Below are 26757 nucleotides of genomic sequence, written 5' to 3' on the forward strand. Positions count from 1 at the left end.
GTTATGTTTTGGGGCTGTCGCTGGTCAACACGGACTTTCAAATCCCTCCAAAGATTTTGTATTGGGTTGAGATCTGGAGACTGGCTAGGCCACTCCAGGAACTTGAAATGCTTCTTACGAAGCCACTTCTTCGTTACCCGGGTGGTGTGTTTGGGATCATTGTCATGCTGAAAGACCCAGCCACGTTTCAGCTTCAATGCCCTTGCTGATGGAAGGAGGTTTTCACTCAAAATCTGACGATACATTCATTCTTTCCTTTACACGGATCAGTCGTCCTGGTCCCTTTGCAGAAAAACAGCTCCAAAGCATGATGTTTCCACCCCCATGCTTCACAGTAGGTATGGTGTTCTTTGGATGCAACTCAGCATTCTTTCTCCTCCAAACACGACGAGTAGAGTTATTACCTTTACTTTTTTTGGTTTCACCTGACCATATGACATTCTTCCTAATCCTCTTCTGGATCATCCAAATGCTCTCTAGCAAACTTCAGACGGGCCTGGACATGTACTGCCTTAAGCAGGATTTGAGTCCCTGGCGGCGTAGTGTGTTACTGATGGTAGCCTTTGTTACTTCGGTCCCAGCTCTCTGCAGGTCATTCACTAGGTCCCCTGTGTGGTTCTGGGATTTTTTTCTCACCGTTCTTGTGATCATTTTGACCCCACGGGGTGAGATCTTGCGTGGAGCCCCAGATCCAGAGAGATTATCCAGGTCTTGTATGTCTTCCATTTTCCAATTATTGCTCACACAGTTGATTTCTTCACACCAAGCGGCTTACCTATTGCAGATTCAGTCTTCCCAGCCTGATGCAGGTCTACAATTTTGTTTCTGGTGTCCTTTGACAGCTCTCTGGTCTTGGCCAAAGTGGAGTTTGGAGTGTGACCGTTTGAGGTTGTGGACAGGTGTCTTTTATACTGATAACAAGTTCAAACAGGTGCCATTAATACAGGTAACCAGTGGAGGACAGAGGAGCCTCTTACAGAAGAAGTTACAGGTGTGTGAGAGCAAGAAATCTTGCTTGTTTGTAGGTGACCAAATAATTATTTTCCACCATAATTTGCAAATAAATTCTTTAAAAATCAGACAATGTGATTTTCTGGGTATTATTTCTCATTTTGTCTCTCATAGTTGAGGTATACCTATGATGAAAATTACAGGCCTCTCTCCTCTTTTTAAGTGGGAGAACTTGCACAATTGGTGGCTGACTAAACACTTTTTTGCCCCACTGTATTTATCTCCATAAGATCTGCATATGCCTTATGTTACGGTCATGTGAACAGAACAGGACATTACACACATAAACACACATCATGCTGCCCTTAACAACTGATTTGAGTGAAGCAGAACTGAGAACCAATCATACAGCAGCTCTGGCTTTAACATGAGGTTCTGGGTTTAGCACAGCCTCCATCATCAGCATTCATGAGTTTAACCAACTTCACCAGTCGAATCATGGCATTTTATTTGGTTTATGACACATTTTATCACATTAGTATTATGTGAACACAAGTCAAGTGATGATACTTGAAAAAAAGTATTTATTTTAGTCTTTATTCTGCTGAAATCATCAACATAGATGCTGATTTTGTGATGCTGGTGACCCTACAGTACACTAGTTTAACCAGCAAACCCGTCTGGACTAGTATGTAAACTCATCTCTTGGTCTCCGTGTGCAGAGTGAAAGTCATATTCAAATGCTGATGATGGAGCTGAACTTGACTGAACCTGGAACGATCTAAGATCAGCTAGTGCTAAGATAAGGCTTGTACTTGAACTGAGAGAAGCATGAGAACAAACCTGGCCCTGGATCAGTTGATAAGGGCATGAAGATAAAGAATAAGAAACATAGATGAGGAACAGAGAAAGACAGACGCTGAACACACATCAGATGAGCGTGAACATTCAACACAGACAAATTAATATTGTCTTCATATAATGAATATGGTCAACCCCCTTTCACCTGATTACCAGCCGCTTTCTTCTTGTTCATCTGACTGCTTCTCTGTTGAGCACTAAACAGGACAGAGTTGAACATAAATCAGTGTAAAAACAAACAATACGCATACTATACAAAACATACAGTGGGCCAAAAGAGCGTCTAAATGTCATTGGGTATACATTAATATTAATTAGAAATAAGACAAATATATATTTTTTATATATTTACCATTTAATTTCAGTAATAATAATTTTTCTTTTCTATTATTTATAATAATGATAATAATAATAATAATAATTATTATTATTACAATTATTTATAATTAATATTAGCAGTTACGTGTTAGTAATAATACTATTAATAATATTTAAAAAATATATTTTATATTATTATGTATTTATTACTTATAATTAATATTAATATCATTTCATGATAGTAATAATAGTAGTATTATAATTAGTATTATAAGTAGTATTTTAATAAATGATAGTAATAATTTTATAAATGCTTTTTATATTATTTATTTATTATTATTATCTTTAATTAATATTAACCATTTCATGTTAGTGATAATACTGCTACTAATAACAATAATATTAAATATAATTAATATATTATTGTAACGTGCGTTGGAGGTTGAATGGACGAGCGCAAGGCTAGATATTCCAAGAACAGTCTTTTAATATAATCCACGATAATCAAACACACGATGAACAGGAGCAAGGTAATTCCACACACACGTAACGTAAATAATAGCAGACAAAGAAACAGGGAAGAACTCAAGACTTAAATACTGTGAGGGTAATTACAAAGACAGGTGTACCAGATTGAATTAACGAGCAGGAAGAAACCAAACCTAGGGAGAAACCAATAACATAAAGTCCGTGGGTGAAAACAGAGGCAGACATGTAACAATTATATTATTACACATTATTATTATTATTATTATTATTATTATTATTGTTGTTGTTGTTAGTAATATTAGTAAGAATTATTATTATTTTAAACATATTTTATATTATTATTTTACTATTATTATTTATAATTAATATTAACATTTAATTTTTAGCTATTATTGTATTATTATAATTATCACTTATCATTAACATTAACAGTTTTAGTAATAATACTATTAATAATATAAAAATAATAATTATAATTTTATATTATTATACATTTATAATTATATTTATATTTTATATTATTTATAATTAATATCATTTAATGTCAGTAGTAATAATTATTATTATTTGTTAAATTTTAATGTTACAGGACAAGGAAACGTAACTCACTTGGCAAATCCGATGAAATCTTCATGGTTAGTGTTCATATAGGCCAACTCGATGTCAATCAACAGCAGCACCTGATGACCACAAAGAGGAAACAATCAAATAAAGAGCAGTTTAAAGCAAGTTTATATTAGATGTGACGCGACTAACCTGCTCTTTAGTGCGGCTCTCGCGATCGCGGATGTGCTGCGTGACGATCCGCTCCATCTCCTCTCTCAGCATGGGATACTGGGCCAGCTGTGACACAATCACATGCGTTTGTGATACTATATCATATACAACTCACACGCTCACCCTTAACACCGACACACATGAGAGAGTTTGCAACAGGACGTTACTAGACATAATAAATAATGGGTCATTCTGTGTCAACTCAATCTGAGGTCCCCAGCTCAAATTTTTGATTTTGCTGAAGAAAGGTAGACATGTATAGTGATAAAAGTCAAAATATCAAAGGTCACGGATGAATATTTACGGAGTAATCCACTATTTTCTAGAGGGAGGTCAAAATGGCAATTTTAACCTGAGATTTAGGGTCAAGTTACAGGGGGTTAAAAATGACTTTAGAAAGATGCCAGCATCATAATGTTATGTTTACATAGAGATCAGTAGCTCTATAGTCAAATCTGTCGACTTTAGCAATCTTTGTTGCATTATCTGCCAATGGTGACCATTCAAAAATGGGGAAATGGCACTTTTCAAGTTTTTTCTTCAAAGTTTGCATGCCTGTAACTCAAGAAGTATTAAAGATGTCTTAATGCCCTTATAGATATTGGCTCTTAACAAATGTTCCTTTTGGCATCTTCAGTTTTAATGCCCTATGAGTTTCGGTTCCAGAGATATTGGAATTTAAATATGACTCCAGGAGTACATCATTAAATTGTACACATTTTCAGTCGGTCAGTTTGAAAAAATATGATACTAATTTTCATTTAAAGAGGAATGTCTAAAGAACAAATAATGTTGAAACTAGAGATTATTAACCAGTTTATTATTACAAATAAACAATAAACGGTGTATTATTACATTATAAAGAAAAGTTTATTATTAATCTAAAATCATATTAAGATAACTTTAGAACTTTTTGAGTTACAGGCACACAAATTTTGGAAAATTAATATTTATGAGACTCAAACAGGTATGTTCTATGCAATTATTTTGATGGAGAGATAAAAGATACGATTCTAATTATTTCTTCTTCAGACGTTGTTCTTAAAATAAAATAAGTATCAGTTTGTACACAAAGTTTTCAACATTTGGTTTTCAACCACTGAAAATTGATAACATTCAACAATCTGAACATGGAGCCTCATTGAGATTCCCATATCTCTGAGACTGAATGATGGAGGGCCTTGAAAATGACGATGCCAAAAGAAAAGTTTATAAAGAACTAGAATCTAAAATCATATTACGATATCTTTAATACTTCTTGAGGTATAAGCCCATGAACTTTGGAAAAAGAATATTTATGGCATCCAGACAGGTATGTTCAATGCAGTCTTGACAGAAAGAAACAAGATATATAAGTAGTTTTAACAATATTTGTTCTTCAGACATTCCTCTTTAAAAGAAAAGAAGTATCATCCTTTTTCAAACTGACCCACTGAAAATGTGTACATTTTAATGATTTGCTCCTGGAGCCATATTGAAATTCCAATATCTCCGGAACCGAATCTCATAGGGCCTTAAAAATAAAGATGCCAAATGGAAAGTATGTTAAGACCCAATATCTAAAAGGGCATTACGATATCTTTAATACTTCTTGAGTTACAGGCCCGCAAACTTTGGAGAAAAGCATACAAAAGTGCTTTTCCCCCATTTTCAAATGGTCACCATTGGGACATTATGCAACAAGAATTGCTAAAGTCAACAGATTTTACTAATAGAGCTACCAATTTCTGTGTAAACATAACATTATGATGCTGCCATCTTTCTAAAGTCATTTTTACCCCCCCATATTTGGCTCTAAATCTCAAACGAAAATTTCCATTTTGACCCGCCTCTACAAAATATTATGGATTCCTCAGTAAATATTCATCCATGGCATAATATTTTGGCTTTCATCACTATGCATCTCTAGGTTTACTCAGAAAAAAATATTTTAAGTTTTTGAAAAGGTTGATTTGATACGGAATGAGTAAGATTTGAGAGAAAACCTGTTGCAAACTCTGTGATATCAGATTTCTTAAAGCATCACCATGAACACACTAACATATTCTTGCATTATATAATACATAACATAAAGATGTTTGTATGCATTGACATACAGTATGTCACATGAATCTGAATTCCAATGCATCGCTATTGACCTTCTCAGCTTTGCAAAGTCCCACAATTCAGCCAAATCTAGGTGTTGTCCAAATGAATCATTCTAATGAATCATTTAGACCAGGAATGAGTCAACTGTGATTTGATGTGGAATACAGTAATGTTTGATGCTGATGCATTGGAACTTACAGTTTAGTGCACACACACACACACACACACACACTCACACTCACTTTCACACACGCAAAAACACACCAATACACCAGCAGAGTATTTGGGGATGCTGTGCCTCAGACACAGGGATGCAATGATGGCGTCCAGCAGTGAACATCACATGATCTGGGATCAGCAGAAATGAGGGTTTCTAGAGGAGCTACAGGCGTTCAGGCGGATGAAGGTTACTGAGAGTGCTTGTGTGGATTCACACTGATGTCCTCCGACCTTCAGCATGTTGCATCCGTTTTATATCATATAATAAAACCAAATGAAATCCAATGACATTGCTGACAGTCCACACACTAAACTTAAAGGACATGTACCCACCCTTGTGTCGCCCCAAACATGTATAATGCCAATTTTTGAGGAGAAATTCTGAAAAATCTTCATGCATCTCATTTACAGTTCACATACATATCAAGCTCCAAAAACGACATTAAAACTGACTGATTAATTTGTGAATTAAGTTTGTGTCATAATGCATTTGAATATGCTTACATTTTAAACCAATAATGATTCATTTTAGGTCTTTTCCTGATATGAAGCTACATGACTTGTGTACTTCATTTCAACTGTTTTCTTTACATATGATGCTTTTAAAGGGGTTTGGAGTCTATTTTGGAGCTTGAAGATTCTTCAGACTATCTCCTGTGTGTGAAGTGAAAAAACAAAAAAGAATTTAGAAGCCGAATGCGAGTGAATAATGCCATTTTCTGAGCTGTTTCTGTGTTCTTATACACCGAACGTTCAGTCCAAATCCACAAAAGGCACAATCAGATGGCTGAATGATGAAATGATAAAAGAGGAGAGAAGGAAGGAATGAGAGACAAAGAGAAACAGGGATGTTCTGGTATGATGGTTAGTCTGCTGGTGTAAGAAGATCTTCCAGCCTGAAGCATCAATTATTCCATGAATGTCAAACAGAAGAGACACGAGCCACAATGACGTTATTAAACACACACACATCCGACAGAGAGACACACAATAACTGAGAGGACGCAAAAATAGGGCCAAACCAGGAGGCATGCGTTATTAAAAGAAATTAAAACGGGAATTTGGATCTCTACGCTTCTGTAAAAAAAAGAACACAGGTACTTAGTAAATTAAATTGACAGACAAAAATGAACTAGGATGAAAACTGAGTGGTAAGGATAGACCGATAGTTGCTGGACTGATGGATGAAGCCTAGTTTGTGCACAGAGAAAATCTAGTCTACACTTAGATCCCTAAACAGACGATACTGTAGATTCCTTAGGTGTACTGTAGATTCAGTATAATGATATCTGATCTTCAACAGTAAAAATCAACAAGTACAACAAAAATCACGTCAAATATGACAGTTTTGTGATGCACTCTGAGAATACAGAAACTGTCTATAAGTGTGTATAAAAGCTCATTAAAACCTTTGAAATTCTATTCAAGAAATATTAAAAAATGTTTTAAAAATTTAAAAAAGCATTTTGGTAATTAAAATAAAGCTGAAATAAAAATGTTTAGATTAAAAAAAACCTTTGAAAATGATTACATGAAGTTCTAAAATTACTAAAGCTGAAATAATAATAATAATAAAAATGTTAAAGCTTAATAAAATAAATTATAAAAACATTGCAAAAGTACATAATAAAATTACTAAATAAAAATAAATCTATGAAGAATATAAAAAAATTCAAAAGCACATCAAATTGCTGAAATTGAAATAAAATAAAGCTAAATAGAAGAAATATTTAAAAATGACAAAAGCACACAACAAAATTAAAACTTATATAAAAAATATTTTTTACAATTTTATATTATATAACATTTTAGATATATTATATTACAGCTTAATATAAGAATAAAATTTTTACAAAAGTACATAACAGAATTACTAAAACTGAAATTTACATAAGAAGAATATTTAAAAACAAATATTTAAAAGTGAAAGAAATATTAAAAATATAAAAAATTGAATAAAATTAATTAAAGCTAACTAGAAGAAATATTTAAAAATTACAAAAGCACATAACAAAGTTACTAAAACTTCAACTGAAATGAAATATAAAAAATTGTGTTAATTTAAATAAAGCTGAAAGAAAGAATATTAGTTAAAAACACTTAGAAAATGATAAACCTTGAAAAGTAATTAAAACAAAAAGTTTCAATAAGGTAGAGTTCTAAAATTAATAAAGCTAAAATAAAATAAAAAAACAATTATATATATATATATATATATATATATATATATATATATATATATATATATATATATATATATATATATATATACACACACACATTAAACTTAGTATAACAATATAAATGTTAGCAAAGTACATAACAAAAGTACTAAAACTTAAATCTGAATTTTTTTAAAATACAAAAGCACATAAAATAAGTAAAATTGCAATAAAATAAATTAAAGTTATGTAGAGGAAATATAGACGAAAAATAATATAAACATAATATTTACTAGAACTAAAATAAAAATAAATCCAAGAAGAATATTTTTAAAAAGCACATACAATCACTGAAATTGAAATAAATTAAAGCTAAATAAAAAAAAAATTTAACAATTACAAAAGCACAATAAAATGACTAAAACTTCAACTGAAATGAAAAGTTAAATTATAAAAATAAATGTTATTTCAAAATATAAAAAAATACTATAGTAATTTATATAAATACTACTAAAACACATAAACTAATCATCTAAAACATAAATGCACAATAATTACTACTCTTTAAAAGCTGATTAAACACTGTATTACATCAAATAAACATCTAAACTTCACAGTACCAACACAATCCCAGAATGCACTACACAAGCAGAATGAAGAGACCAGAATGTAAATTATAGTAATGAAGCTCAAATCATAACCACAGCAGCAACATTTCACACAAAAATGACAATTCTGCCACCATTTACTCCTTTAGTGTTTGACTAAAAAGGTCTGGAACAACACTAAAGGTGAGTAAATGATAACCAAATGATCATTTTCTGTAGATGACTACTTTAATCTATCTATAAATATCTATTATTAGCACATACTGCAGAATAAAAGATGAGCACAGATAACGTAAAGTCCAGCCATCGGTCTATCCGTACATCAAAGATAGACGTGGACGAACGGAGCTTCGTTCCGCTTTACCTTCTCACTACATTTGCGAATGGTGGAGGTGAGTTCGCTCACAACCATATCTATACATTTCAGGCACGGCCCGTTTAGCTTTTGGATCTGCTTTTTCACTATGGCCTCAAAGGCCAGGTCGGGGGTGAACAGGCCCGTCCTGTAGAGGAAGTCAATGAGGAAGAGAAGAGGAAGAAGAGAGAGGGTCCGCACAGGTGGAAGTATGACAGACAGACAGACAGACAGACAGCACAGAGGAAAGAGAAGGCAAGTGAGACATTTGGTTTCTCCTCAAGCCATTCGACAGCCATCGCCCGTCCACCAGCCCTGAGACAGAAGCTTCCAGAACGCAGATGGTGAACCAAAGGCAGTCTCTAATTGTTCTGAATAATGCGTTTGTTCGTCGAATCACACTCACAGGAGCACAGACTGCCGTTAGTCGCATCTCAGCCTTTCTCAAAACTTCTGTCTATCAAAAACGGAGGAGCAGACGCTGAGGTCTGCTGGATGAACACCTTCTTCGTCACAAGAAAAGCATTACGGTTACGTTTTGGATGCTGATGTGCATTGCTTTGCTCGGAGAAGTTGTGCTGCAAAAGTGAACGCTATTATTCTAAGGGAAAACCGTGTTAATTGGTTAACATTGATGGTGCATTTAAGTCATTTTGGAAAGAGCTCACAACTCTGGATTTTCCAGTGTCCAATGGATGTAGATTCTGTATTAAAGGTCAAATGGATGCATTGTTTTTAATTTACAACAAAACAATCTAAAAGTTGCACGTGCAGCTTATTAGTTATGTATACTGAAAAACAAGAAATCAGTGAGAAAAAAAAAATAATAATAACTCAATATTGTTAAATTACGGTTTATTGCAAAATATTTTAGTGTCAGACATTGTATATAAAAATATGTATATATTGTATATATACAGATTTAAGAATATTCTGAAATAAATAGAAGAAATGTGAAAAAAGCACAATGAATTTATAATTTTTTTTTAAAAATTAAAAATGAAACTGAAATAAAAGTAAATGAAAACTAAACAGTAGAAATATTTATATCTTTCTTAAATAAAAGTGTTTTACAAGAAAATACTATCTACTTCAAAAATTGTATTCAATGTGTTACTTGCTGTTTCTATGTATTTTTGTAAAAGGTATAAAAAATGTGTTTTCATTCTGTTTTCATACACACATTAAAAACATTCAAACTATATATATATAAATGGAAATTGCAAAAAGTCAAATAACACATTGAATAAAAAAAATAACTTAGAAGTAAAAAAATCTTACTAAAATGATGATTTCTTGATTAACATACTTCAGTAAATTTTGTTTTTTTACAACTTTGAAATTTTTTTTTTTTTACTGTGTACATTCAGATTTTATGATTTTATGTGTTGTTAAAATAAGGTTTATTTCATTGTTTTAGTGTCATGCATTGTAAAAATAAAAACTGAATATTAAAGCACATAAAAATTACTAAAACTGAAACTAATTTACTGACATTTGTAAATAAACACATATTACAAATACAGAATATTAAAAACAGCAATAGTTTTTGTAAAAACAGTTTTCAAGAATATTAAAGTACATAACAGAATTATTAAAATTGAAATAAAAATTAAAATAAATGAAAGCTAAACATAAATAGAAGAAATGTGAAAAAACAAAAGGGCAGAAAATTGTAAAAAGCTAAACAGGATAAATATCTATATTTAAAAAAAATGAAACAGATTTTTGGAGTATGTTTTACAAAAAACTATCTACAGAATTTTACATTTAATTCAAAGTGTTGAATTACTTGTTTCTTTACTTTTTATTTTTGTAAAATTTATAAAAATACAAATCTGTAAAATGTGTAAAAACATCTGAATGAAAAATGCTTTAAGTAAAATCACGTTTCTTTCTTTGTGTTTATAATCTAATTAATACCTGTGCTACAGTACATTTTACATTTACATTTGACATTTTAGTCATTTAGCAGTAAACTTTACTACATTACTTTTTTTAAACATTTTCTATACATTTACTTTACGTGGCTTTCTCTTACCACATGCTTTAAGGTGGCTGTCAGTTATAAAGATAAAAATTATTCATTTATTAATAAATGAATCTTTATATTAATGCAAAAAATTCTGGCAACAGCTGTCCTTTTTTTTTTTTTTTTTACTTTATTTGGAGTACTAACTTGTGCACAATGCACATTTCTTAATATTAAGCCTAAAATATGTTTTAATGTTTTGTACTGTAAATTTATGAATAAATCTTTATTTTACGGGAAAATTCTGGCAACCATAGCTGCGTTTTTTTTAACTGTAAATTTCACCGATTATTTACCAGCTCAAATCAGCCAGGAAATCAAACAAAAAACTACGTTCATCCAGTGGTGAAACCTCAACATCTGTGGCCCTCTGTACAAGAAGCTAATGCTGCCATTCCACCCAGAATCCCTCTGTCCAAAGCCGCAGGCACACGAACACACACAACGCTCAACGCTCAACACCCACAAACCCCTGCGAGAGTCTGGCGGGGGTCTTAGTTCGGCTCGAAGCCTCCTGCAGGCCTTTACCTTCTTGGTACACTGCCTAACGGTATTGACTAGCTCAGAAATGACCATGTCCACACATTTCTGGCACGGCTCTTTAATCTTCTCAATCTGCCGTTTCACAATGGTCTCAAAGGCCATGTCCGGCGTGAAGAGCCCGGTTCTGCCCGCCAGAGAGAGAACGGACAGGCCCGAGAAAACAACCACAGGAGGAGGAGAGAAAGAAAAGGAGAAATTGGGCGGAAAGAAGAGTGTTAATCCAAAACAAATCCCATACCAAACTCAAATAATGGCTCCAAATGTCCTGCTGAAGCTGCACTCAACTTTAGTTTAGTTTGACACAATTAAATATCAAATTAAGTTTATATATTTAATTATTGCTGAAGCTCAACATATCAACGGAACTTAAAGCTAAAACGAGAACAGCGCCAGCAGAAAGGAGAAATTAGGCGGAAAAAAGATAGAAAGGCTCTTAACGTGTATCGTATTATAGTTTAGATCAGTGATCAAATTAAGTGCAATTTAATTATATGTGACCCTGGACCACGAAAGTCTTAAGTAGCACAGGTATATTTGTAGCAATAGCCAAAAATACATTGCATGGGTCAAAATTATTGATTTTATGCCAAAAATCATGTTCCATGAAGATATTTAGTAAATTTCCTACTGCAAATATATCAAAAGTTAATTTGTGATTAGTAATATGCATTGCTAAGAACTTCATTTGGACAACTTTAAAGGGGATTTTCTCAATATTTAGATTTTTTGTTGCATCCTCAGATTCCAGATTTTCAAATAGTTGCATAATCTAGGTTATTAATCTGAGTTTGTTAATTACAACACATAATGTTTAAAGTAAACAAATGTTTACTAATGTGACCTTATTGTAAAGTTATTTTGTTTGCATCAAAACAAAATGCATTTAATTTAAAAAGTATATTATTATTAAATCAAATAATATACAAAATAATTTAAATTACAAGGAATCAATAATTTATAGCAATAAATTATAAAGAAATAGACACTGAATTAACATTTTGTTTTGATAAATAAAAGTCTTTTCTATCTAGTAAAAATTTAAAATTATCAATTTTATGCCAAAAATCATTAGGATATTAAGTAAAGATCATGTTCCATTAAAATATTTTCTAAATTTTCTACCGTAAGTATATCAAAAGTTAATTTGTGATTAGTAATATGCATTGCTAAGAACTTCATTTGGACAACTTTAAAGGTGATTTTCTCAATATTTAGATTTTTTTGTTGCATCCTCAGATTCCAGATTCTCAAATAGTTGCATCTCAGCCAAATATTGTCCTTTCCTAAAAAAACAAACATCAACTGAAAGCTTATTTATTCAGTGTTCAGATGACAAATCAATTCAATTTCATTGAAAATGGACTGGTTTAATATAACTGGCTTTGTGTTCCAGGGTCACATTTCTGAAATAGCAAAACAACTGGAATGAAAACATTTGATTCAGTGAAAAGTTGAAATCTTAAAAGTTGCATTTTGGTTTGATGCAAAAAAAAAATAATATGTAACAAAAATTGGTAACACTTTATAGTAAAGTCCCATTTGTTAACATTTTAATTGCATTAATTAACATTAACTAACAATGAAATGTAGGCCTACTTTTTCTTTATTAATTTAGTTCCTTAATGTGTTTTATGCATACTAATGTTTGCTAATGGGACCTTATAAAAGTCAAATCCTTGTAATGTTATCAATTTGTGTGCATTAAAACAAAATGCATTAAATGAAAAATTTGATAAAATTTTATGTAAAATTTGGCAATTTCAGAAACTATTTTCACTCAAAATAATGCTTGCAAATTTAATTTACAAAGAACCAACTATAATTAATAGTAATAAATTGCAAAGAAATGGTGAGTAAAACACTGAATTCAATATTAAATTGATTACTGAAGTAAATTTAATTAAGTTATTTGATGTCTTAGCTGTCATTTCTTTGCATTTTTAGTGATTTACTAGCAAATTCTGAGAACAAATTTCTACATCATTTTTTAACCACGTGTGTTTTTAAGATGGTTGTCAGAAAAGAAAGTAAAAAAAAATATTTGTGACCCTAGACCACAAAACCAGTGATTTTGTGAGGTCTAAAAGCTGAATAAATAAGCTTTCCATTGATGCATGGTTTGTTAGGATTTGGTTGAGATACAACTATTTGAAAATCTGGAATCTAAGGGTGCAAAAAAATCTAAATATTAAGAAAATTGCCTTTAAAGTTGTTCAAATGAAGTTCTTAGCAATGCATATTACTAATCAAAAATTTACTTTTGATATATTTACAATAGGAAATTCACTAAATATCCTCATGGAACATAATTTTGAACCATACAATGTATTTTTGGCTATTGCTACAAATATTCCCGTTCTACTTAAGACTGGTTTTGTGCTCCAGGATCACATTTTAGTAATATGGTACATAAACATTATGAGACATTAGTCTCACGAAAGACTTGGACAAATGGAGGATCATAAATAAAACACATGGCAATAATTATCATGACAAAAGCCCAAACGTCACGTTTCTTGGCCTAAAGACAAGAAAGAGGCGCTAAAGAGCGGGGTTCATTCGAGAGGAGAGGAGACGGACGGTCACCGATCTAATCGCAAACCCGTCCTCCTGTTGGTCTGATCAGATCAGATGCTCTTCCACAGAGACACGGCTGGAGTCAGAGACGTTTGTGATTAGATGTGTGACGTATTACACGAGGTTTGACCGCAGACGAACGAGCAGGACACGTGAAACGGGACAGAAGTGAAGGACAGACGTGCCTGATGCCGTGGATGTTCTTGATGGCGTAGCTGATCTCCTTACGCAGCTCCTTCTCATTAAACTCCATCTGAGGACAGAGAGCACATTACTACATCAGCCATCAACATATTTAGATCATACTTCAGTAAAAACACAAAAGAAAGAAAAATCATGTACATTTGAGGTCAAAAGTTTACGCACTGCTTGCGGAATCTGCAAAATGTCCAAAATAAGAGGGATCATACAAAATGCACGTTATTGTTTATTTAATGCTGACCTGAATAAGATATTTCACATAAAAGATAATAATAGTTGAATTTATAAAAATGACCCTTGTTCAAAAGTTTACATTCACTTGAATGATCCACAGCTGTGTTTTTTTGTTTAGTGATAGTTGTTCTTGAGTCCCTTGTTTGTCCTGAAACTAAAAATTCTTCAGGTCCCACAAATTCTTTGGTTTTCCAGCATTTTTGTGTATTTGAACCCTTTCCGACAATGACTGCATGATTTTAAGATCTTTTTTCACACTGAGGACAACTGAGGGACTCATATGCAACTATTACAGAAGGTTCAAACACTCACTGATGCTCCAGAAGGAAACACCATGCATTAAGAGCCGGGGGTGAAAACTTTTGAACAGAACGAGTTTTTTCTTATTTTGCCTAAATATCATGTTTTTTTTATTTTTTTTTATTAAGTACTGCCCTTCAGAAGCTACAAAAGATGTTTTCCAGGAGACAAAATAAGCTACATTTACTGTGATCTTCAAATTCCAAAAGTTTTCACCCCCGGCTCTTAATGCATTGTTTTTTCCTTCTGGAGCATCAGTGAGTGTTTGAACCTTCTGTAATAGTTGCATATGAGTCCCTCAGTTGTCCTCAGTGTGAAAAAAGATCTTAAAATCATACAGTCATTGTTGGAAAGGGTTCAAATACACAAAAATGCTGGAAAAACCAAAGAATTTGTAGGAGCTGTATGAAGTACAGTTCAGGACAAACAAGGGATTCATGAACAACTATCACTAAAAAACAACAACAACAAAAAGCTGTGGATCATTCAGGAAACAACAAAACTTCTGAACAGGGTAATTTTTATAAATGCAATTATTATTTTTTTCTTGTGGACGATATGTAAATGTTTTTTACGTGAAATATCTTTTTCAGGGTCAGTACTAAATAAAAAACAACATGCATTTTGTATGATAACCCTAACCCTCTTATTTTAGTAAAATAATGAGCATTTTGCAGATTCTGCGAGGTGTATGTAAAGTTTTGACTTCAACTGTGTGTAAAACAAATAGCGGAACTTCATGACTGATAAATGGATCTAGTGATATTCATAAGCTACAGAAACCTCAAACAGATCTGTGGATCAACTACTTCCTGTTCACTGCTGCAGACAGTGTTTTATTGTGGATGTGTGTGTGTGTGTCTTTTCCAGGCCACAGGAAGGCGGAATGTTTTACTCATAAAGGCTGCGCTCAGGCCGGAGGGAGACGCAATCCTGCGCCGTGACTCATGCGTTTCTGCTGCTGCTCAATGATACAGAGACTCACTCAGAGACACGAGATGAGTCTGACATCTCTAAACGATAGTTTTCTGATCACTCTGGCTGCAGACAAACTAAACAATACCAGCCACAGTTTAGGAATAGTTGACATTTTCAATGTTTTTGAAAGAAGTCTCTTCAGCTCACCATGGCTGCATTTATTTTGATCTAAAATATGGTACAAAAATGTGAAATATTATTACAATTTCAAACAGCTGTTTTCTATGTGAGTATATGTTAAAAAAGAATTTATTGCTGTGATCAAAACTGCATTTTCAGCATCATTACTGCAGTCTTCAGTGTCACATGATCCTTCAGAAATCATTCTAATATGCTGATGTGCTGCCTAAGGAACATTTCACATTTTTATCAATGTTGAAAACTTTAAAAAAAAAAGAAGAAATGAACACTTTTATTCATCAAGGATGCATTAAATTGATCAAAATTGACAGACATTTATGTTACAAAAGATTTATATTTCAAATAAATACTGTTCCTGTTACTGAATCCTAAAAATAAAATGCATCATGCTTTCCACAAAAATATTGTGCAGCACAACTGTTTTCAACATTGATCAACAACTGGGTTGTGTAACTATCAACATGTCTGAAATAGCAAAACAACTCAAAGTGAAACACTTCATTCAGCCAAAATACATCTTTATGTTTATTTTTTCTTTTGGAATGTAATGCATTTTGTTTTGATGCAAACAAATTAACAAATTAAGTTCCTATTTTACACCATTGGTTAATTTATTAATTTAGTTTATTAATTTAAATTCACGTTAATTGCAATATATCATGTTTAATGTTAAACTAATGATATTTGTAAAGTTATTTTGTTTGCATCAAAGCAAAATGCATTAAATAGAATAAATATAGTATAATATTAATAGTTAATAATATAAAATCCAATTTCAGAAATTGTAATGCTTGTAAATTTCAATTATAAAGAGACTTGTAATAAATTATAAAGAACTGGCAAGTAAAACACTGAATTAAATATGAAATTCATTTTTTTTAAATAAATAAAACATTATTGGACTGAAAATGCTATTTCATTTTTTTAATTTCAAAGTTTAATTCATTTCTTTCTACTTTTAGTGATTTTCACTAGCAAATTCAGAATGATTTCTGAAGATCACGTGACACTGAAGATTAAAATAACATGATAATATTATAATATATAAAATAAATGCTCAGGTAGGCTGGTGTAAAGGCAAAGCTTCAGTTTATATTTATATTTCTGCATTTATCGTGTCCCATCATGTGATTAATGCAGATGTTGAATGGAAACCATCTAAATATCCTATCTATTGCTGTCTCTCGCACCTTCACCAGCTCGAAGGGGAAACGCTCGTGGAAGATGCGATTGATCTTGGCTCCTCCAGACAGCTCATAGGTGTCTATCTGATCTCCAGAACCCTCGATACGCTTCTCAAAATCCACCGAGAACTGCTGCACCATCCTGAAACCAATCAAAGTATATACTGAGGGGTTCAGCATCTACAGATCTTCATTCAGAGACCGTGAATGCGATTGACTGACTGCAGCAGGGCTTTGGTCTTCCGGGACGGATCGTCTGGACGGAAGTTCTTGTATTCGTCCACTTCCTTCTCGATGGACAGCAGCTGGCTCTGGAGTTTAGCGCGGAGCCCAGGGAGCGTGTCACGGATGTGATTGGTCAGTTGCTGCAGAACAGAGAGGAGAAAATAAGAAGGCTGATCATTCATTCCTACACTTAGAATAGTCAACTTTATTTTCAAAGTGCTTTGCAAAGTATAAGCAAAATAAAAAAACTAGATGTTAAGATTTACCAAGTGATATAGAAAGCACATTAAATGTAAGTAAAGTGTCTGCTTTTAAGGTTGCGCATTCGTTTTTGGAAGAAAAATTCAAAATGCTTATTCTGACATGTATTAAAATATATGACCCTGGACCACAAAACCAGTCATAAGGTTAAATTTTACAAAACTGAGATATATACATCATATGAAAGCTCAATAAATAAGCTTTCTATTGATGTATGGTTTGTTAGGATAGGACAATATTTGGCTGAGATACATCTATTTGAAAATCTGGAATCTGAGGATGCAAAAAAATCAAAATACTGAGAAAATCACCTTTAAAGTTGTCCAAATGAAGTTCTTAGCAATGCATATTACTAATCAAAAATTACATTTTGATAGGTTTACAGTAGGAATTTTACAAAAAATCTTAATGGAACATGAACTTTACTTAATTTCCTAATGATTTTTGGCATAAAAGAAAAAACAATAATTTTGACCCATACAATGTATTTTTGGCTATTGCTACAAATATACCCCAGCGACTTAAGACTGGTTTTGTGCTCCAGGGTCACATATATGAAAGAATAAGGGAGCATATTACATTTGATTGTGTTTTAAATGAGTAAATTCTTACTGACAGTCTTTACAAAATGTAGAATTACAACTAATTAGTATTTGGGGTGAAAGTAATTCGTCTTTTAAAATGTCTTAAATTGATTTTTGTTGTAAATATGCCTGACAAGATTGACACTGAAAGACATTTCAGTGGGCGTCTTTAGTAAATTAGGGACAAAATGTATGATATTTATTTTTTGCTCAGAAAAAAATGCAATTAAATTAAACAAAAATAAGTTAATTTTTTTTTTGGGAGAAACAACAACAATTTAAAGCAGTATTACACTCATTGTTTTTATGCTTAAACCCTTTTTGTCTTTGACTCATTTACTAACAACTGCTTTCCGTTCTAGTCAAATCACAAAACAAAATCCAATCCGCAGCAATTCTTGTTTGATAAAACAAATCTTAAAAACTATCAAGAACACTACGACTACATTGGCTTGTCTGGGAAAGTTATCAGTGGTAAATACACTTCATTTTCCATTACATTAAAGGAGAAGTTCAATTCCTGAACAAAAATGTACAGATAATGTACTCACCCCCTTGTCATCCAAGATGTTCATGTCTGTCTTTCTTCAGTCGTAAAGAAATTATGTTTTTTGAGGAAAACATTTCAGGATTTCTCTCCATATAGTGGACTTCTATGGTGCCCTGAGTTTGAACTTCCAAAATGCAGCTTAAATGCAGCTCTAAACGATCCCAGTCGGGTCTGATCTAGCGAAACATTAGTTATTTTATGTACTTTTTAAAATCAAATGCTCATCTTGTCTAGCTCTTCTTGTACTCTGTGTATTCCAGTTCAAGACAGTTAGGGTATGTCTAAAAACTCCCATAAAACGTGCAAAAAAGCCCTTTACAAAAAAAGGCAAAACAACAATGTACACTGCAAAAAACGCTTTTCTTACTTAGATTTTTTTTGTCTTTTTTCCAGCCAAAATATCTAAAAATTCTTAAAGAAAAAATAATCTAATTTCAAACAGAAAACAAGATTATTTCTCTTACCCCATCGGCAGATTATTTAGCTTGTTTCAAGCAAAAACACTTAATTTTGACTTGTTTTTTTCCTGAAAAGAAGACAATAATTTTTACTTGTCTAGAAAATCCTTCTTGATTTAAATTTTTTTAGATATTTTGGCTGGAAACAAGACAAAAAATCTCACTAAGAAAAGCATTTTTTGCATAGTTTGCGTAGAGCTAGACAAGACGAGCATTTGAGGTTAAAAAGTAAATAAATTGTACTTTTCTTTAGAAAATAACTGATCGTTTCACTAGATAAAACATTTATTACTCGGCTGGGATCGTTTAGAGCCCTTTGAAGCTGCATTTTGGAAGTTCAAACTCAGGGGCACCATAGAAGTCCACTATATGGAGAGAAATCCTGAAATGTTTTCCTCAAAAAACATAATTTCTTTACGACTGAAGAAAGAAAGACATGAACATCTTGGATGACAAGGGGGTGAGTACATTATCTGTACATTTTGGTTGTGGAAGTGATCCTTTAAAAGATCATGTAACATTATTTGTATCTAGCCTAATTAATATTCATGAGGTTGGCGTTTCATGACTCCGCCTCCAAAGCTTTATCCTGCAGGTCCTGTAGTGAAAACTTAGCAGTGTGTATATGGCCAAAACAGAGCAAACAGAGAGTTTAGGTTGATAATTGAATCATTTGGACTGTTTATATTTTTGTTGCACAAGACAATTTGTGCAGTTGTTTTCACTACTTCCTTCACTATTGGTGTTTATTGGTCATACTCAGATTAAGAATATATTTATCTGAAAAAGTAACTTTTTTACTGTGTTTTGCTATTATGTAACACTGCTTCTACAATGACTTTACTCCTGAAACATTTTTTGGACAGGTCTACATTGTCAATAATCTAAATAGGCCAGTAATAAATGGTTATAACTTGTTTGGGGAATGTTATATATAGACAACATTTTATTTGGAAGTGTAAAACACCTAAATACAAATTTCCAAAGAACAAAAAAAATCCAAACTTCACGAGTTTTTGTTTGAGTCAACAGTCAAAAACACCCAACTGTTGCTATTGTTTTTCCTAAAGTTCTGTAAATCTCATTTTTAGAGAAAACTAATGAAAATTGTCATTTTAAATGAGCTAGACATAAAGTTCTTTTGTTTATAATGATATATGACAATTGATGCTGACGGCTAGATTAGGTCTGAAAAAGGAAAGAAATGTACAGGTGCCCCCAAAATGTTGTAGGTCTTTAGGGGTTAATGAAATACAGTTGTTATTCTTCAAACGTAGCAGTGTGTATATGGCCAAAAAGAGAGTTTAGGTTGATGTTTAGACATTTCCCATTTCTTTAGTCTCACCTGATTGAGTGTTTTCTGCAGGTACGTCGTCCCCATGCGGTCGGCCAGGTGTCTGTAACTGGGATGAGACAGGAAAAACTTCCTCTCCGCCGCCATAGCAGCGTTAATATCCTTCTTTCCGTCGATGTCTTTCTGACTGCGGTTCACCACACCGATGTAACCTGGACTCAAACAAACACATCGACGTTTGATGGGTTCAGAAAGAGTGCAAATGATTGCAGCTCAGATCTAGGTGAGGAAAGTTCACTGCGAAAGAAGGCATATCTTACATAGTATTTTTGTCTTGTTTCTTGTCAAAATATCTAAAAATTCTTAAATTAAGCTGCATTTACTAGCAAAATGACATGATATTTTTGTTTCCAGAAGCAGAAAACTAAGAGTACAAGTAAAATACTCTTGATTTAAGGATATTTTTCTTACCCCACTTATTAAATGAACTATGCATTTTGCTTAAAACAAGATTACATATCTTATGTAATTTTGCTTATCTAATAAATGCATCTTAATTTATGAATTTTCTGATATTTTGACTAGAAACAAGGCAAAAATACGCCTTTTAAAGTAAGATGTGGCTTTTTTTTGCAGTGTTTGAGTTTTTAATGAGATCTCTGATTTGTGATGAGCACAGAAAATCATCAAAGAAACTCATTTGTGATTTTTTTAACAACATGAGTTACAAATAGAAAAAGAGAGTAGAATAGAAAGAAGAAAGAAAAACTGTCTGGATTAGCAGGTTAAACTCTCAAATCTTTCATTCCAGTGACGTTGCTCATACAGGATCTTTGTAAAGCGTGTTTGTGGTTTTGACGTTGGCCGTAATACACGAGCAGACCGCGGTGAAGGGAAGGTGAAGACGCGTTTGATGGGAAAACCTGAAGTGTGGACGTGAGCCCCGAGTGGAAAACTGGCGCGTCAGCACTCTACAGCCCAGACTTTCCCATAAATATTCTTTATTGCCAAGCAAAGAAAGAAAACAACGTTTTTTCCAGATGTGTCAATGAAATCAAATCAAATGAAGATATTGTTTTTTCCCTCTCTCTGATTCTCTCTTTCCGCTCCTGCAGCAGTGAGAAACTCAGACGTTACTCCACTAGAGGGAAACGGAGAGATCGCGTTTGAGGGCTGACCTTCACAAAACACTGGAGCGACTCCAACATTAGCTGCTTTAGTCAATCTGTTAAAGCTACAGTACTTTACTATAGTAAGCATACTTTTGAACCAAAATATCATGGTCGCTAGTAGCTGTGCTTTCTATTTTGAAAAAATCCAAAAACTAGACTTTTTTCCTGTTTTTTATATTAATACTTTATATACTATATACTTTTTATATAAATTATATAAATACTTTTTAAATTTTTACATAAATATGTTTTTAAAAACATTTTTGTTTAATTTAAAAAAAATACTTTTAAAATAAAATAAATGTAATTCAATAATTACTAAATTAATAAAATATAGTTGGATATAATTACCCATGGCCATTCTTAAGGGCATCCAGTCAATTTTATTTATTTATTTATTTATTTATTTATTTATTTATTTATTTTATTTTATTTTATTTTTTTGCTTTTTGGCCCTTTGTATTAAAAAGTTAAATATAATATAATAATATTTCTGATGAATAGGGAATATAAGCTGTAGTTTCTATTTTTTAAAAATCAAAAACTAGACTTTTTTCCTGAAAAGCACATGTATAAATACTTTATATACTATATACTTTTTATATAAATAATACATTATATAAATACTTTAAAAATTTTTGCATAAAGATTTTTTAAAAACATTTTTGTTTAATTATAAAAAAATAGTTTTAATATAAAATAAATGTAATACAATAATTACTAAATTAATAAAATATAGTTGGATATAATTACCCATGGCCATTCTTAAGGGCATCCAATCAATTTTATTTATTTATTTATTTTATTTTTTTGCTTTTTGGCCCTTTGTATTAAAAAGTTAAATATAATATAATAATATTTCTGATGAATAGGGAATATAAGCTGTAGTTTCTATTTTTAAAAAATCAAAAACTAGACTTTTTTCCTGAAAAGCACATATATAAATACTTTATATACTATATACTTTTTATATAATTAATACATTATATAAATACTTTTTTATTTTTGCATAAATATCAATAACAAATCATTTTTTTAACATTTTTTGTTTAATTATAATAATAAATACTTTTTCAAATAAAATAAACGTAATAAAATAATTACTTAATTAATAAAATATAGTTGGATATAATTACCCAAGGGCATCCAATCAGTTTGATTTATTTATTTTGCTTTTTGGCCCTTTGTATTAAAAAGTTAAAAATAATTTAATAATATTTCACAGCAATGATTTCTAAATAAAATAATTTATTCCTGATGAATGGGGAAAATCAGCTGTAGTTTCTATTTTAAAAAAATCAAAAACTAGACTTGTGCATTTTCCTAAAAAGCACAAAAAATAGAGATAAAATACAAATATTTTTGTTTTTTATATAACTACTTTGTATACTATATATTTTATTTATTTTTATATAAATGTTTTATATAAATACTTTTTTTATTTTTGCATAAATATCAATAATTATAAAAAATAATAAAATAAAATAAAAATGTATTAATAAAATATAGTTGGATATAATTACCCATGGCTCTCAAACAAGTTTAGAAAAAAACATTCTAACTTCTTAAGGGCATCCAATCTATTATTTGTATTTATTTTTTGGCCCTTTGTATTAAAAAGTTAAATATTATACAATTATGCAATTAAATATAATAATATTTCACAGAAATAATAATAATTAAAACAATTTATTTCTGATGAATGAGGAAAATAAGCTCTAGTTTCTGTTGTTTTGAAAATCAAAAACTAGACTTACGCATTTTTCTAAAAAGTATGAAAAATGTAAAAAAAAAAAAATTATTTTCATTGTCCTTTTTCTTTTTTGCATAAATGTAATTAATGCAAATAAATTAGATTTTTAGAGTTGGATTTTAGTTTATTTATTTTAAATAATAAACATCCTCACCTCTCCGCAGCGGCAGCAGCTTGTTTTCCAGGATTTCCCGAGCATCTGTCCCTTCATCCATCAGATCGAGTTTAGTGATCACACCGATAGTCCGCAGACCTGCTCGCACACACAAACACACAACACATTAAAACACAAGCACACTTTGATCGAGAAGCTGTCTACTTCGGCCAGTAACCCTGAAAACATCTCACTGTGAAGTCAAGTTAAAGCTGCATCCAGTTTGTTTTGCTGATCCGAGGTTTCTGCGGGTCTTAAAGAGGACTTCAAAAGTCTTAATAGACTCTACCACAAAATAAATCCCTAAATCTGTTTTAAGGACAGACACTGCAGGCAAAAATACAGCTTTTTCATGCACCTGTCAAGTTTGAGATTTGGGTTTTTCATAAGTATATTTAGACTTGTTCTAAGTAGAAGTCAAGTATACTTAAATGTCATTTTAAGTAGATTTCTGAGAAGTTTATAAAGCACACTTCTGAGAAGTACATAAAAAGTAGATTTTTTTAGCTTAAAAAAAAGTATACTAATAGCAATTTTATTATTTTATAATTTTTAATGAAACTAACCCACATTCTCGTGTTTGTAAAAAAGATTTTTGTTTTAATCAAACTCACTTCATTTTGATTAAGTTCTCCTAAAACAAGACTTCTTATTTCATGTAATTTCGTAAAAGTATCTTTATTTATGAATCTTGAGACATTTGCACTGGAAAACAAGACACAAATATTGAGGAACAACATTAGAAGGTTCACTAGAAGCTACATTTAAGTTGCATTTTGACACTTTTCATTGATAGACAATTAAATTTAAATTTAATGCATCCCTTATTTTCCTCACTTGGTCTAAAAAAGGACTTAAAATCTTTTGAATTTTACCTTTTTGAAACCTGCAGAAACCCTGTTAATCAATATAATGGCTCTCTTGGGCAAAAACATTATTTTTTTACTCATTACACCAGTAATATGTGACCCAGGACCACAAAACCAGTCATTTTTGGAAACTGAGATTTATACATCATCTGAAAGCTAAATAAATACGCTTTCCATTGATGTACGGTTTGTTAGAAAATTCCGTTTAAAGTTGTCCAAATGAAGTTCTTAGCAATGCATTTTACTAATCAAAAATTTACTTTTGATATATTTACAGTAGGAAATTTATAAAATATCTTATGGAACATATTTAGATTTTTGCCATAAAAGAAAAATCAATGATTTTGACCCATGCAATGTATTGTTGGCTGTTGCTACAAATATACCTGTGCTACTTAAGACTGGTTTTGTGCTCCAGGGTCAGATATGAGCCAGACTGTGGACATTTATGGACATAATCAGAGCTAATATGTGTTGATATGTGTGTTGTAGATCTCACGCACCCTGCGGGTCGACTTCTTTGGCAATCTTCAGGGCATCAGAGTTGGCGAGATCGGAGTTGGCGGGCGACACGGCCAGCAGCAGACAGTTGTCTTTAGTCACAAACTGCATCAGCATGTCTTTGATCTGGTGCTCGATGTCCGGAGGCTGATCGCCCACCGGCACTTTAGTCATTCCCGGCAGATCCACCAGAGTCAGGTTCAACACTGTAAACAAAACCAGATCCACCATTAAAGGAGGAGATTACTTTCCTAGAACCAAAAATCACAGATCATTTACTCATGTCTGTCTTTCTTCAGTCGTAAAGAATAGGGATGCATCATTTTTCCCCATGTGTTTTGTTAATTTTTTTCACCAATGCATAAATTAAATAGCCAAAATGTGCTTTTTACAGTTTTGTCTTGCTTTTCAAAGAAAAAATAAATCACAAAACTAATTTAAAACTATTTACTTAACACTGAACATTTGTAACATTCTAGTAGACATAGTCTACCAACAAAGCACAATTGAACTTAAAATTAATAAGTTAGTAAAATAATATTCTTTGGCCATTTTTAAGACCCTCTTCTTGAATCAGGCATGTGTTTTTAATGTGCAAATAAATGCAGCCTTGCTGAGCAAAGGAGAATGTTAGAATAAATGTATTAATAGAGCTGTTGGAATGATTGTTAGCTTTATTTTTGTTTTATTTTATTTTCCAGAACAACAGTAAAATGACAATACTAACATTTCTGAATGTCGTCTTTTATTTAGTGGTAAACCCGCAAGAAGAGCTCAGTCCTAGTTTTGCTGGCAGCAGCAGATTTGTGAATGATTGTCATCTTTGGTCTTTGAACCCTGGCTAAAGAGCTGCTGTCAGAATAAACACAATAAGCCTTTTTCACAAAAATCGGAAATGACGTCAGCGCAGGGTAAAGTCAGTTCCGCTACAGGTCTGCGCCTATTATATTAATATGATCTTGTCTCAAATAATGCTTCTTACCTTTTCTGTTTTGTCTGCTTTCCAAGTTGTTGTTATAATTTCAACAAAGAAACAACAGTTTACTTGTTTGTAATTTATATGGCCACTCAGACCGCTACTTGTCAATATAATAAGCTCAACATAGCGCCAGCTATAGTTTCTGTTTTCCATCTCCGGTATATTTAAGCGTATTTTCTCAATTTACTCAGTCATTTCCCTCGAATCACTACATGATGGTAAATTATGACAGCATTTGACAGCATCAAATTATATCCAAATGCACATTTTCCCAAGAATAAATTAAATGATTCTGAGTCCGGATGATGCATAAACTCAATACAACAACGTAATCCAGATCCAAAAGGAATAAAGCCATTAATCGGAGTCATCTCTTGTTTAGTATTATATTATTTTATTATGTATATCCCTGGGCACATGATTATGCAACGTACATTAACACCGTAAAATGAATAATGCAAAGGACAGCAAGTAGAAAATACAATATTACTTTAATAATAATAATAACAATATTAATAATCACGAAAAAAATGACGTGAAGAGTCATAATGCACAGCCAGCACCAAATAGACAGAATGGCAAAACTCAAAACTGTGCTGTATTATAAGTGCTAACAGTCATAATTAAATAAACAAAGTATTTGTGATGACCAGAAGCTGACACAAAGTTTTTGAAGAAATGTTTGCTATTTTTTAGAGCAAAACACTGGTATATATCATAGTATCATAGTATCTATTTTGTAAAAATAGACTTTGATTCCCGAACTTACGCTTGTTAAGTACGGCCGCTGCTGTCACCGGAAAAACTCTTACCCTGCGAGCGCCAATCCGGAAGCCAGAAACACGGAAGTGTGAAAAAGGCTAATTGGTGTCTGGTGTATTAGACAACAGAACGTTCTGGAGTTGATTGACTAATGGATGATTTCAGTCATCATACAGG

General features: G+C 32.0%; 1 protein-coding gene across 1 annotated transcript in view; it reads right to left on the reverse strand.

Moving 5' to 3' along the window:
- Window positions 1-26757, reverse strand: part of LOC141335453 (dynamin-1-like) — an 88590-nt gene that overhangs the window by 35751 nt on the left and 26082 nt on the right. Inside the window, exons 4-13 of the mRNA XM_073840925.1 lie at window positions 24842-25045; window positions 23470-23568; window positions 20442-20602; window positions 17241-17383; window positions 17025-17160; window positions 14166-14233; window positions 11389-11527; window positions 3376-3462; window positions 3229-3299; window positions 1958-2009 (exon numbers count right to left, since the gene is read on the reverse strand). Of these exons, the coding sequence (XP_073697026.1) occupies window positions 1958-2009; window positions 3229-3299; window positions 3376-3462; window positions 11389-11527; window positions 14166-14233; window positions 17025-17160; window positions 17241-17383; window positions 20442-20602; window positions 23470-23568; window positions 24842-25045 (1160 nt within the window). The remainder of the gene's footprint in view (window positions 1-1957; window positions 2010-3228; window positions 3300-3375; window positions 3463-11388; window positions 11528-14165; window positions 14234-17024; window positions 17161-17240; window positions 17384-20441; window positions 20603-23469; window positions 23569-24841; window positions 25046-26757) is intronic.

The sequence above is a fragment of the Garra rufa genome, chromosome 5 (assembly GCF_049309525.1).
Source record: "Garra rufa chromosome 5, GarRuf1.0, whole genome shotgun sequence".
NCBI classification, from domain to species: Eukaryota; Metazoa; Chordata; class Actinopteri; order Cypriniformes; family Cyprinidae; genus Garra; species Garra rufa.